Source organism: Pleurodeles waltl, chromosome 9 (assembly GCF_031143425.1).
Source record: "Pleurodeles waltl isolate 20211129_DDA chromosome 9, aPleWal1.hap1.20221129, whole genome shotgun sequence".
In the NCBI taxonomy this organism is placed as follows: domain Eukaryota; kingdom Metazoa; phylum Chordata; class Amphibia; order Caudata; family Salamandridae; genus Pleurodeles; species Pleurodeles waltl.
In genome coordinates, this window is record NC_090448.1 from 1,083,146,495 (window position 1) to 1,083,160,530 (window position 14,036).

General features: G+C 43.8%; 1 protein-coding gene across 1 annotated transcript in view; it reads right to left on the reverse strand.

Annotated features, from left to right (window-relative positions):
• LTK (leukocyte receptor tyrosine kinase) overlaps window positions 1-14,036 on the reverse strand; it is a 465,297-nt gene that overhangs the window by 54,589 nt on the left and 396,672 nt on the right. The window contains exons 13-16 of the mRNA XM_069208757.1: window positions 8,496-8,627; window positions 8,154-8,310; window positions 7,097-7,279; window positions 3,410-3,508 (exon numbers count right to left, since the gene is read on the reverse strand). Coding sequence (XP_069064858.1) covers window positions 3,410-3,508; window positions 7,097-7,279; window positions 8,154-8,310; window positions 8,496-8,627 — 571 coding nt within the window. The remainder of the gene's footprint in view (window positions 1-3,409; window positions 3,509-7,096; window positions 7,280-8,153; window positions 8,311-8,495; window positions 8,628-14,036) is intronic.

The following is a 14,036-nucleotide window of genomic DNA, read 5'->3' on the forward strand; positions in this document are numbered from 1 at the left end:
TTACACAGGGCTGCTGTGATGCAGGACTGTTCTAACAATGGACCACTCTTGCACAGGGCTGCTCTCACACGGGGCTGCCCTCACACATGTTTGCTCTCGCATAGGGTTGCTCTCACACAGGACTGCACTTGCACAGGACTGTGGTAAGACTGGACTAATCTTGCACAGTGCTGCTCTCACTCAGGGCTGCTCTCACACAGGAATGCTCTCACACAGGACTGCTCTCGCACAGGGCTGCTCTCACACAGGACTGCTCTCACACAGGACTGCTCTAAGACAGGACTACTCTTGCACAGTGCTGCTCTCACAGGGCTGCCATCACACAGGACTGCTCTAAAACAGGACTACTCTTGCAGAGGGCTGCTCCCACACAGGACTACTCTAATACAGGGCAACTCTCACACAGGACTGCTCTCACACAGGACTGCTCTCACACAGGACTGCTCCAAAACAGGACTCCTCTTTCAGAGGGCTGCTCTCACTCAAGACTGTTCTCACACAGGGCCGTTCCTACATAGAGTTGCTCTCACACAGGGCTGCTTTCGCACAGGGCTTCTCTCACTCAGTGCTGCTCTCGCACAGGGCTTCTCTCACTCAGGGCTGCTCTCACACAGGGCTGCTCTCTCACAGGGCTTCTCTCACTCAGGGCTGCCCTCACACAGGGCTGCTCTCTCACAGGGCTTCTCTCACTCAGGGCTTCTCTCACTCAGGGCTTCTCTCACTCAGGGCTGCTCTCACTCAAGGCTGCGCATCTTACTTGTTTCCCCCTTTCGTTTTCTGATTTATTCCAGCCAGTAAAATGAGCCACTGACATGCCCAATCTATTCACAGCAACATCTGCCTGGGGTTTGCATTTCATCGCTATCTTTGAAGTGCACATCATCAGTAGCCATTGCCAGATGTTCAGGTTTCCGCCAGTCTGCCAGGCGGATGATTAATGTCTGAGCAGGCAAAGATGTGAGGTTGTATCCGCATCCCAGAAACCACCGCAGATACACCGTGCTCTCGTGGTCGGAAAAGCATGCCTTCGACACTTAATGCCTCGGCTTACTTACAGGTCATTGAAACTCTCATGCGCCCTAGTGCCGAGAGATAAAATAGTTGGCTATCCCTGCTCTGTGCAAATGTCCTGTTACATAACATTTAACTTATAAAAGTGGATAGATGCCCGATTTTTACAGTGGCCACTATGCAAATGAGTTCCACATACTTTTGCGGTATGTTAAGTTATTTCATGTGAATATCCTGAAAACCAACTTTAACTTCCTAGGCAGATACTTCTAGTCTATCCAGGAAGCATTCAGGGATTTTCAGTGATCCAAGCAAAATAGGCCTTTGCCTCTAGAGTGCTTCCTGTACCCTCAAACAAGCCAGCTTTTAATCTGCTTTACTCTGATTCGGCACCACCACCAAGATGGTGTCTTAAGGCTGCTGCCATACCTCTTTTATGGAAGTGCTGCTGTGAATTTTCCTGCTGCTTGGTCATTCTCAGGAGTGCTCCTGTCTGTCAACAATGGCACCACCCTAGAATAGTGGGTGGTTCCTCAATCGACCAATAGTACAACCAAAGGCTTACTGGGACAAAGTGGCCGAGACCCTAAATGTACAACTTTCGTGATAGGTCGTTTGAGTCATGCAAGACCTTCAGAGGTAGTTCACAATGTGTAAGCGATTTCTGTGGCATGCCTGGCCTTGCCTGTTTCTAACATTATGAGCTTTGAGCCCCCACTTAATTGCAAGAAAACATTTACTCAGTCATAACTTTGCATCTAACCCAAGGTTTGTAAAGTTCGTAGTATGGGTGTAGATCGCAGTTCGTTCTTTCTCATCATTGTGGCTTCTTAATTTTGCTGCATATCCAGAGTTCTTGACACCTTACTGTGGGCCTGATTTAGATTTCAGTGGACGGGTTACTCGTGTCCGCCGAAATATAAATCCCATAGGAAATCATTGGATCTATATTTTGGCGGACGGGATATCTGTCACCGTTCTGGCAGAGTAAGCCGTCTGCCAAAATCTAAATCAGGCCCCATGTGTAGCCTTAACACTGGTGGAAGAGTAATGACTTGATTTTCTGGTGTCCTGCATCAATTTATATTTTGTTGCCCACTTATCTGGCCACTGAGCACTATCCCACACTTCTAGGGATAACATGTACAATACGCCAGTAGAACATTAGATGGCTGTGTCCTTTAGTAGCACTCGGAAGGTAAGTCATCATTTACAGTAGCACTACTGTACTTGTACTCCTAGTAGACAATGCTAGGGGGTAACCCAGGTGCGAAGGCTTGTAAACTTGGATATTTCTAAATATTCAAGTCTAACTTATTCTGGGAGCAAGAACACCCAAAACGTTTGAAACACAGATGGAGCCATTGAACTGAAATTGCCCCAAGTTATTTACATAACATGGAAGAAAAAGTGTGCACCGAAAGGAGGATGCTCAGCTTCAGAAAGGGAAGTTAAATTTAACAATTAATGGAAAAATTAGTTTTTCACATACTGCATATGTGGCCAATGTATTATATTATCAAACAAGGTTAAAAACTCATGTAATGATATATTCATGCCTTCAATATTAGCAGTGAATTTTAACTTTAACAGCTGATTTGGATGCTTAAAAGTTTGCACCAGTCCTGAGGAAGGCAATAAAATCATCTGTGGGCTGAAACATGTTCTACCTATCACTGTGCCATTCTAACACAATTAAGGGTACATTAAAAGGTGAGATGTTAAAATGTTTCACTCCTGTGAAGGAGTGTTTCCACTTAGTTTGATACCGGGACATTCCTCAATTGATTCACACTTGTTCAGCATTACATTTATGTAACGATATTTGTCATTGTTATTTTAACATCATAAAGAATAACATTATTTAAAAAGTTGATGGAGCTAGGTATTATTAAATAGAGAGCTTTGGCTCTAGGTCTCCTTACAATCCCACTTCTGAATATGTAAGCACCATTGGAAGCTGGGCATCCAGTCTGCCTCTAGAATCAATGTATACATGTCTGCACAATGTGTCCTCCTAATCCTGAGGAAAGCACTCATTTTTTCCATTTTAGTTGTTTTTTTCTATTGCACCCTAATTTATGAGTATCTAGTGAACAATAATTAAAAGTATGATTTTATAAAGCTGAGACCAGCAAGAAGAATTTCAGTATTCCAGGCAAAATATACATTTCCAGCTGGGCACAGCTGTATCACTCCCCACACATTTCCATCTGAAGGTTGCTTGGCGTCTTACCTCTGCTTAGGGACGCAGTGGCCTTACGTAGAAGATGAGTGGATATTCATTTGCCATGGCCTCACTGCCTTGGTTTTGTCTTTTGGTCCTCATCGGTGAACTAATGTAGTTTGAGAATTCTCTACCAAGGGAGTGGATGAACACAAAAGTACAAGGTCTTACCTGCCAAGGGCTGCAAAAACATCTCCCCGCTGGGACTCACGAAAGAAATGCCGTCGTCCCCGTCGGTTGTGAGGTCATCGAATGCTGCTGCATTTCCACCTGCAAACAGGAGGCTCAATGTCTTCACGTGAACTTTAATACCATTTAAGTGTAGGAACAGAAGTGAGTGCAACTTTCTCTCTTTCTTTCAACACCCATGGCTTCATTCTCAAAGAACGTTTCTTCTTCACAATTTGCTACCAATGCACTTTATACAGGACTGACTTCAGGATGGAGTGCACGCAAATTCCACCCAGAGGGAAGGAGAAGCAAGCCATTTGTTTTTGTTCAGTAGCATCCCAGCCTGAAGGACGCCTACCATTACTACTGAAGTACGCCCCGTGCCAAGGCCTCACCCTGGATTCTCCAGTGATTCTTGAGGACTGTTCCCCCAAACAGAACTCTGTTTAAGTGCTTAGCATCACTCCTTCGGACCGTTTTTATTTTCTTCAGACTTAGCCCTCTTAGGCAGCGGAGGCTCCTTCACTATTGCAGGGGCGGCTCCTCCGTTAGGGCGGAGGAGTGTTGCCCCCTCCCCCCAGCAGCAGAAGCTGCAAACCTTTTACAACGAAAGGAAAATTAAACTATGTTTATTATCCTTTTGTTGTGAAAGGGGCGGGGCCATGGGGGTAACGAGAAGTGAGTGGAGCGCACAGAGCACTCCCCTCAGTGTGCGTGTACGTTTGGCCGGCTGTCGTGGGCCAGCCAAACACACATGCGCACTGTTCTTTCTCCAGGCGGGCACTGTGTTGCCGGGCTGGAGAGAGCAGGCACGAACTCCCAGTCTGCCTGGGAGCGCCCTGGTTGGATGCTCCCAGACAATCCTGATGCAGCTCTGAGCAGCGTCAGGATTGGCCCCAGGGCAGGCTGGGAGCCTGTGCCTGCCTGCTGAGAAGACGGAGGAGCCGCGGCGCGGAGCGTAGGTAAGTTTTTTATTACATTTTTTTTTAATGTATTAATATCCCCCAACCCCTGCGCGCACTGCCCTGCCCCCTGTAACCTCAGCGAGCCGCAACTGCTCTTAGGGGTTTTCTATGGCCAACAAATAGAGCATCTAAGTGTTAGGAGGAAGGGCTATGAAACTTTATAGCTCCTCTGTACAAGAGATGCTACAGACCTGCCAACTCACACAGTGCCTCTGTGTAGCACATCATATCACCTCCTTTTCAAATGGGTTCCCAGGGAAGAGCTGATATTAAACCGTGGCACAAAAGATGAGCTAGAAACCAGTTCACAGAGTGGGAGTTACAGAGGGGGTTTGCAGCAGACTTGGAAAATATGTGGTTGGGTGATGGTTAGAAGTGCCTCGGGCTGTCCTCGTCACTGAGCACGCTTCGCCAAAGCCCCGCCCTCTTTGCTCGCCATGAAATGTTGTTAGAAGTTGGAGGGCTTGATGCTTCCAAAGACAGACCTGGACATGTTCACATTTTGAAGTTGAAGACGTTTGAGCAATTAATCGACTACCTGTGATGCTGAGTGATTAAATCAAAACAAACGTGGGCATTTCTGGTGATCAGGTACATTAGTTTACAAAACATGAAGGCCAAGAATGATGCCGCCACTGGGAAATGCAAAAAATACACTGTGCAAAGCCATCTAGTTCAAAGAACAAAAAACACTGACTAAACCAACAGATCTTGCCTTGGCAAACCCTATGGGGGCGCTGTTCAATTTATTTTAATTTCCAAACATATGCTAAACATATATATAAAAAAACGAAAACACCTGACAGAACAAGAACGGATATTGAAACCTTCTTTAGTTCTAATACACATCACAGTTACATATGATTCTTCTTGGAGCAAAGTAAAGGCACTACTGGCTTTGAATTACTTTTGTTCAAGAACACAGGGATAACTAAAAATAAAAAAATAAATGTATATATATCATAGACATAGAAGTGCAACTCTTTTTATGTGGGTATGCACATGTAATCCGATAATTGCAGTCACTCATACTGGAAGATGCCCAGTGGCTGAAGTGGGCTGACCCACTGCCCAATGCTGTAGGCTGTTACGGCTAGAAGCATTAAAGCCGTATTGGGGCAAAAAGTTTGGGCTAAGTTTGGGGGAAGGTTTGGCATTTTATAAAGTGCATTTCATTTATTTTATTAACTCAAAATGTTGATGACAGCTGAAAAGATCAGCGGCTGAAGAGAGCTGAACCAAAGCTGTTCTGTGTATGTGTATACGTATGGATTCGATGTATACATAGTTTATGTATTTTTTTATTTCCTGAATCTAGCAACACATAAACTTTCTTTAACTTAGTCCCAAAAAAGATGGCGCCCAAGAAAACAAAAATATGCATCATTGGAAAGAGGTCACACACAATTAATACAAGCTGTGGGTGGGAATAGCGTCAGGGCGCCATCTGCTGGAAAGGAGTTTCGCCAGTTACATCAGTTCCTCTCCTAGTTGCGCCTTTGGGGGCCTCCTCTGACTTCGCCTTGTGTTAGACTCGACCCTGTACACTAGCAATTTTCTGTCACAAGAGATCCATCCCACACTGGGAATTTCAAGTGAGGTCCGCACAAAAAGATGGTGCTCTTACTTGGGCATTTTTATCCCTCAAATATATTGAACCCTTCTTTTTGTTGCTTTATGGCTCATGCTCATGGCTTTAAAGAGGATCCTATAAATTATTTGCAAGCATGCAATAATAAAGGCAGCCCACGATTGGCCACACAGCCACGAAAAGTAAAGCAGTCCACAATAAGGCCCGCTGTAGGTCACGGAGCCCCTGATGACAAAGGAGCCCACAATGGGTTAGACAGCCCACAGTAAGCCGGGCAGCATAATTATGGTGGTTTATTCGAAGCCAGGAAGGCCAATCAGGGCTGGATGGGCTACTAAGGATAAAGGAACTCCCCAGAAGACTGAGGACGACAGGGCCGCTTGAAAGGGTGAAAGGAGCGAGACATGATCAACTATCAAGCCTAACAAACAGCCCTGAGGAAACATGCACTTATAAATATATATATATATATATATATATATATATATATATATATATATATATATATATATATATATACACACACACACACACACACAATACTGAGGTGGTGAGAAGATATTATAAAAGAGACATATATATTCTCCATAATGACATGAATTCATTATTGACTGATTATTTGTCGCAAGATTAAACTAGCGGCATGCAAAATTGGGTGATTTACTTTCATAAAAGTTTATGACATTTCATGCAAATTTCACAAAATTACCCCCAAAAATATTTTGGAGTGAAATGTGGTTTGACTGTCCCTTGCATGACCATTTTTTGTGAGGGCAGATTGTGCGTAAAACATTCTTGCAGGATCCTCGCAGCAAGAGAACGGGTGAATCAGAAAATGTCTCTCGGCAAGACCCATTCTGAGTCTATCAGCTGCTTGTGGGTAAAAAATATGCGAAATCACGTGATGCAAAATTTTGAGAAATTTCATGAATTCTGCATAACTGAACTTCAGGAAATTTACACATTTCTCTGGTGTAAATTAAATTTCGCGCAGGCCTAGATTTCATACTTTTCTGACAGTGATGAATTAAACTTCAAAGCTCAGTGCACCCTGTTTTGCATATATGATATTGGGTTATAATAAGTGCCGAGTACACATGCCACCCCGAACCAATACCCAAGGATACCCACCTCTGTACCCTCCTCCGCCGCCACCAGAAGTACAGGCACCTCCTCCTCCACCAAAACCCCCCGATGTCGTCCACTGCAAGAGGGCTGATGCCTGCTGGCAAACTTTGCCCCCCTCTGCCCCTTCCAAGAGAGACTTTCCGGCATGGGACTGAAGAGTGCTGTCGTTCCAACCGCCCCCTCCACCTGCAAAGGAGAGAATGAGTCAAACGAAAGATTCATTTTCTAAATTTGTAAATCGTCACCGCCTCCAAAGTTAAGGTAAATCCAGATTTTACACATTCATTTAGACATTAGAATTCCCCTTTGCCTTTTCTTTTTTTTTTTAACAATGAGCTTTTCTTAAATGTTATGAAGTGACCTCTGATGTGGCAGTAATACCAAAATGTGTTCCAACCGTAATCAGGAGTTGTCTTTTTACCTGGAATGTTTTTTAGAACATATGTTGGCCTGTACCGTGTATTCTGTCGCGTAATATGTATGGGGCAATGGGAGCCTGGAATACTTGCCAGAGTTTTTTGGTTGCAGAAACAAAAGTACAATAGAGTGATGCTATCTTTTTATCTTTCAATTTAAATTTCCATCTTAAGTACTTATTATTAGAGGCTTAATACAGTCTTCCCTCCAGTCTTCAATACCACTTCGTCCACCTCTACTCTGATTCCACATTATCAGGAGTGAGCGGAGGACTTCTTGTCACTTGAATCTACCATGATCAGTTCACAGATTGATCAGGTAGGGTACTGCAAATACATAAGTCTACCATCCATGACTGGGTCCTAAAGCTGTCTCAAGTCTCTGTGACCTGATCCAGAGGCGTAGGTGACTGTCAAGGGCATTTTGGGTCTTTGGAAAGCACATTCTTGATGTCAAACCTGGAATCAAACGTCACACAATTCTCGTTTATGGAGCATAAGTAGTGCTAGCCAGGTGCTTCTAGAAGATCACTATTCTCTGGAGGAACTGGTCACACCAACATGTTGGTAGATATGTTGAATACCCAAAAGACTGGATCTCCTCTGATCTCTTTGAGTCCCTGAAGTTTTCACGCAGATCTTACCTGCAGCCCCTGCTCTTCCATTCAAACCAGGCACCGCAGTGTTTTTCTCGAGCTCCTCTAAGTGCATGTGGTCCAAGGAGCTCTTCGAATCTTCTAGGTAGGCTTTTCCTCCTCCTCCTGCTGCGATGAGCAGGGGGTTGAAAACCCCATTCTCCTGCTGTGTAAGAGCAACCACAATCAACCACAATCCAAACTCATGCACGCTAACAACAGCAGTAACTACACCACCAAATTGTGCCAACGATATAGATCTCAAGACTTATGCTAGATAAAGGCATTCAACTCTGAAACACATTCCAGTGCACAAGTAAGGCTCTGCTTCCAAAGGAAGATGTCACATACTTTGAAAATGTAGGAGGCTCCTCCACCACCGCCGCCTCCGCCAGCCCACTGCAGGAAGGTTTTGTTCTCATAGTACTCGGCTTCAATGATAGATGACTTCCCTAAGCACAGCTCCTGGGTTAGCAGATTGGCCTAAGTGATGAAAAAGAGGACAATTACACAGGATGCCACACTACTAAAATAGGCAAAAGTGAGAGAATGTTTTACAATGAACTATGCGACACTCTTTCTGGTGTGAAAGGAAATGCTGCATGATGCCTTTTTTCTAATACACAACAATTTAAATACATACAAATGATCTGTACAACCATTCCAAAACATTTAAGAAGTTAGGAAAGCACAAATGAAGCACTTCCTTTTGTAATTCTGAAATGTGATAGAAACAAAGATTTTAACAGGATCAAAAGAAGTCAAGACACTTTACTTGGTGATGTGCAATGAGAAATATTTCCTAAAACCCGATTTCCACGCATTACCACTCTCCTGATGAATTGAGGTGGCTCATTTGCTATAACTGTTTTTTGTGTAATGCTTGGATTTTTCACAATCCCTATGAGTTCAGTGATGTAATATTGATGGCAGCACTCCGAAAATTGTTCCAGCACCACGGTCTCCCCCACAGGAAGGCCTGTTTAATAGTGTAGGAGCTCAGGTCTGTGAGGAGAGGAGAAAGCAAGGCCAGTAAGGAGTTTCACTATTGCCACTCAGGGCGAAGGCAGCCTTTGCGGAAATGGAGAAAACCGGAAATTATTCCCTATAGTTTGACCTCACGCCTTTCTCGAAAAAGACGTGTGACTGCTGAAAATTAGTGCCAGAGAAGTTAAACTGTACATCGTGTAAGCCTTCATTAAGGGTCAATGCTGCCTAATGTAGTTTAAACTTCGCGTACACCGTGTCCTGGTGTCAAAGCGACTCAACAGTTGCTGAAACGTGCGATGGAGCAAACAGCAATACAAGCGTGTACTAAAAAATATACAACCAGCAAGCTGTAAGCCTTTCAATAGTTCAAGGGGGAGGTCACATGAAGATGATTGAGTCCAGTTGTGAAACACTATTTCAGAACGGACAAAACTAAGTAAAAAGTAAAAAACCTGCCATCTCATTCACAAAAAGAGTGTGAATCTAAGCGTCACCCAATGTTCCCGAGAGATTATCACGTGTACTCCTACTACTCGAGGGAAAAGTGTATTTTCAATTTTATTTACTTTTCAGATGAAGTAATGCCTCCTCTTTCCCACGTGTAACACATGTGGTTGTTTGTGGATTTCCCTAAGCAGATTGCACACCTGCAGGTATACCACCTTAAGTTGTGCAAACTGAGGGCCTCTCTTACAAGGCCTTTGCACCACCGATTTGACGCAGCAGTGGCACTAGCAGTGCTTTACAGTGCTCCAGATTTATAAATTGAAGCATTGGGCCCAATGCGTCATTTTGTAAACCCTTGCATCACATTACACCTGCACCAAGTTTAATATATGCAGGGTAGGCGTTCCCACGGGAAAAGCCACGCAGAACTGACCAGTGAAATTTACATTTGTCTGTGTCATTCTGCAACTTCTTTTTCATTTTTTTTGTTATTTAGATTTTGCAGATAACAGTAAAAGCAGCATAATAGGAGAATTCAGTACAGTGACAGCACTCAAGTTAAAAGTAAAACAAATAAAAAAAAGAACATTTTTATAAAAAAGAATCCTTGGTAAAGTATCATACAACATATATGAGGTGCAGACAGCACACACTACAATGATAATACTTCATGAGTTACAGTGGAAAGTTTATACGGCCTCAGTATCTAAATCCCTCCCCACAGTGGCTTGAGGCACTGACAAGTACCAAACATATGAATAATATGGGCCTCAGGATGTTGGCGAAGGGGCATATGGTGCCTGCTGCCCCACCCAACCTAGTAATTGTACAGGGGATATAATACAATTTGAAAATAGTCTTATAGTGCTGTGCTTGCATATTGGCAGACACTTGTATAGTGCGTGCCAATTCTGGTGATTTCAAAAAGGAACGCGGCATTGCCCCCTACTTAATTTGCCATTTTTCCTATTGCTTCTCAAGATTATCCTTAGTGAAGGCATTTAAATCATTGTAAAATTGGCTAATAGAGAAAGAATCCCACTCAACTAGATATTCTAGCAGCTCTATCTTCTGAAAGCCCCGACTTTCTGACTTAGAAAGTCCCTAATTTGTAAAAGCGCAAATACATTTTTCCGAGGTATCTCAAACCTGTCCCGAAATTTTTCGAATGACATAATTCCATCCGGTGAGAAAAATTCCCCCAGTCTTGTAATTCTATAGGAAGCCCTGTCTGTTACAGGGGAACCTCGAAACATGTCTGGGAGTAGTGAGTTTCTCTGTAAGAGAGTGTAATGATGGTGTCACTCGAGTCCCAGTTTTTCACGAAGCGGAACCCAGACCCAAAAAGCACCATATACCATCTTAAACCAAACTTTCTTGAAGTTGCTGGGTTGCACATATCTCAGGAAACTACCTGTAGCTTCTTTCCCAAGCAAAACCTCATTTATGGATGGGATTCCGGTCACCCTGCCATCCACCCACTGGTCCTGCCCCCTGAAAAGTGGCTGCATACATTGAAGAGCAGCTGACCAATGGTAGAGTTTTAAATCTGGTACTGCCCAACCACCTCTGTTTCTGGGTAAGGTTAAATACTTGAGTGCTCTCCTAGCTTTAGAGTAAGGCCAGATAAATCATGTGATCATATTATTCAAGGCCTTGGACCAGCAAGTATTAAACTCGAGAGGGAAAGCCCAAAAGAAAAATAGAATATTTTGGCAAGAAGATCATCTTAATAACATTGTAATGGCCCACAATAGATAAATGTAAATTGTCCAGTCTGTGCAGATCTGAATTGGCCTACACAATGACTGAAGCTAAATTGAATTCAACTAGTTGATCCAGGTCTGCCGTCCTAGTGACCCCAGATACTCAGCCTTCTCTACTAACCTGCTGTCATGAAACCCTACCAAGCGATTAGTAATTATCAGAGTTTTACTTTGGTTGAGTGAGTAGCCTCACCAGGAATAATGTATGCTGGGCAGGTGTTCCCAAGGAAAAAAACACGCAGAACTGATATAGTGAAGTTTACAACATTTCACTGCATCATTCTGCGAGTTCACTGCTTCAGAATTTTGCCTCCTGCTCGGAGCAGGTGTAAGCTTGACGTAGGGGTTTTCTCTATGGGGGCCTCCTCGTATTGCTGGAGTAGCATAATTTTTTTGACGCTAGTCTATAAATGCGTGAGTTTAGCACCAACAGATGCATCAGAATTTCTGACGCATCCGTGAAGATGTGCGCCATGGAACTCTGTATTGCAAATATAGCGCATCCATGGCATTGTTAGGAGATCGTAAGGCAGCACAAGAAATCTGACACATCCGGGCCAAAGCGTCAGATTCTTGTAAATGAGGCCCTGTGTGTGAAACCCATTTGTAATATTTCCAAATACATGCAATCTTATGTCTTTGACAATGTTCAATACATTGTTCACAGGGGACAGCTAGGTTCCCACTCGAAACCCTAAATTATAAAGGCAAGAAGCCTTCTGTACTTGCTTATCAATAGTGTGAGTTTCATGGCAGAGCATCGGTGTCTGAAGATCCTGATTCTATGATTGGATGGTTGTTCTGAAGGGTTTTACTCATTCTGGGGCATATTTATGGGCATATTAGTGCAGGGAAGTACAGTAAGTCACCTTGCTGCTGACGTAGTTGGACTCTTGCTCTAGGCAAGACTGCTGATTAAGGGATGACAGCACTTTTGTTTGTAGGTGACTAGAACAATCCTACAACAAGTCACAACCATCGGCCAACCCTCCCGGTTCAAAAGCAGTACCTCACCAAAAAAAGGAGACCGTAGAAGGTGATTAGTGGCACCCTTTAAGCATGGACTCTAGAGTGCGACATCTCAGGGGAATCATGGTTAAACGGAGATTAACCCTTTTCTCACATGAGCGACAAGTCTCAGTCACACACAGGCAATGAAGGAGATGCAGTAAAGTTTTCAATAGGTTTTATTAACAAAACTGCAATCTAATGTAAAATGCATGGGCTGCAATCATTAGGATAATGAACAATGCATGAAACAGAATTTTAAAAACAAGAGTCGTAAATACAAGACACCCACCATATTGCAATAACCTGAGATGTGAATTAAGCCCTAATACCCTAGCATGATGATCCTAATCTCTAACCTAAAGAGTGCTAGGTGTGTTAAACCTAATCTGCCAGCAGGGCGCGCTTTAGGACGGTGCGAGCGGTGCGGCCGCCCCGGGTGCTGAGCTAGACTGGGGGGCTCTGTGTTTAGCAATGACTATTGAAACTTGCGATTTAAAAGCACCAGCTGAAAAGTTTCTTGTGTGTCTAGCCTTCAGGAAACAATCAAAATGTCAAGATAACTCTTGTGATTAATGTTAGGGAGAGAGATGGGAGTTTTGTCTAGTGGCAGCTTTGACTCGCCATAAAGTAGCGTAGAGAGTTAATATGCCTGCTGCAAAGAACATAACTATATTTTATGTGGATAGCTGAGTGGATTAGTAAAGTCAGCCTTTACAAGCGCTTAAAACAAATGAATGTATGTGAAAGGGGGGCTATGGAGAGATGAGGGGCACATTTGCTGGATGGTAGTGAGTGATTCCGAGGAGGTGGTCATGGGGTTGGGGGAGCCAAAAAAGGCTGTCGCACAGGGTGCCACCATCGCTAAAGCCGGCCCTGTCTGCCAGTAGTCCATGAGAAGAGCCCCCCCAACCCACATTACCTTGGAATGAGGTCTCTAGATCTGACTCCGCGGGGACACGAAGGCTGTGTCTGCATCAAGGTGACATGTAGCATACATTGCATTGATGGCATCTGAGAGGATTCCCTCTAATAACCATGTCTTCATGAGATGTATTTATACAAATCTTGTAGGACCCCTGACGCAGGTATGTTCCCAAACAATGGGTAAGAAGGCATGCTTGGGGTGGCAATTACATACAAAATTCCCTCCAAAAGTACATAATGTTCCTGTCACACGTAAGTAGGAAAGGGACATGATTGAATACCTATGTATATAACTTGTCTTTGACGCTGATAGTGACACCTTCACAGAGTGGCACTGACAACGTGAAATCAAAACATCTTCCTAACTATAAACATAGCAGCCATCTTGGAAGAAATAATTAAATAAATGTTCTAAAACAGAGCAGGCTAAGTAGGTTAAAACTCATTAGGTGAGGGGGGCACAGGCCTGCAAGCCAAAAGGCTAAGCTATCTCCTGGTTCCCAATAAAACTAAATAGGATCCACTACACTGCGCTGCCCTGTTTCACAGGGAAAGGTGAGCAATGCACCTCATTTATCCAATTCAGTGCATTCCCGCCCTTTCCCCCTGCACTGGAGCCCTTTTGGCAGCCTAGCACCAAAGCAGGCGCCTTTGCACAATGTTGCAAGAGTGCTTGCGTTGCATGCAGGATTGTTTCTGTGCAGGAAGGGACACCTTCCCACACAAAAATAATCCTGAAAGGCTTTTTCCTCTT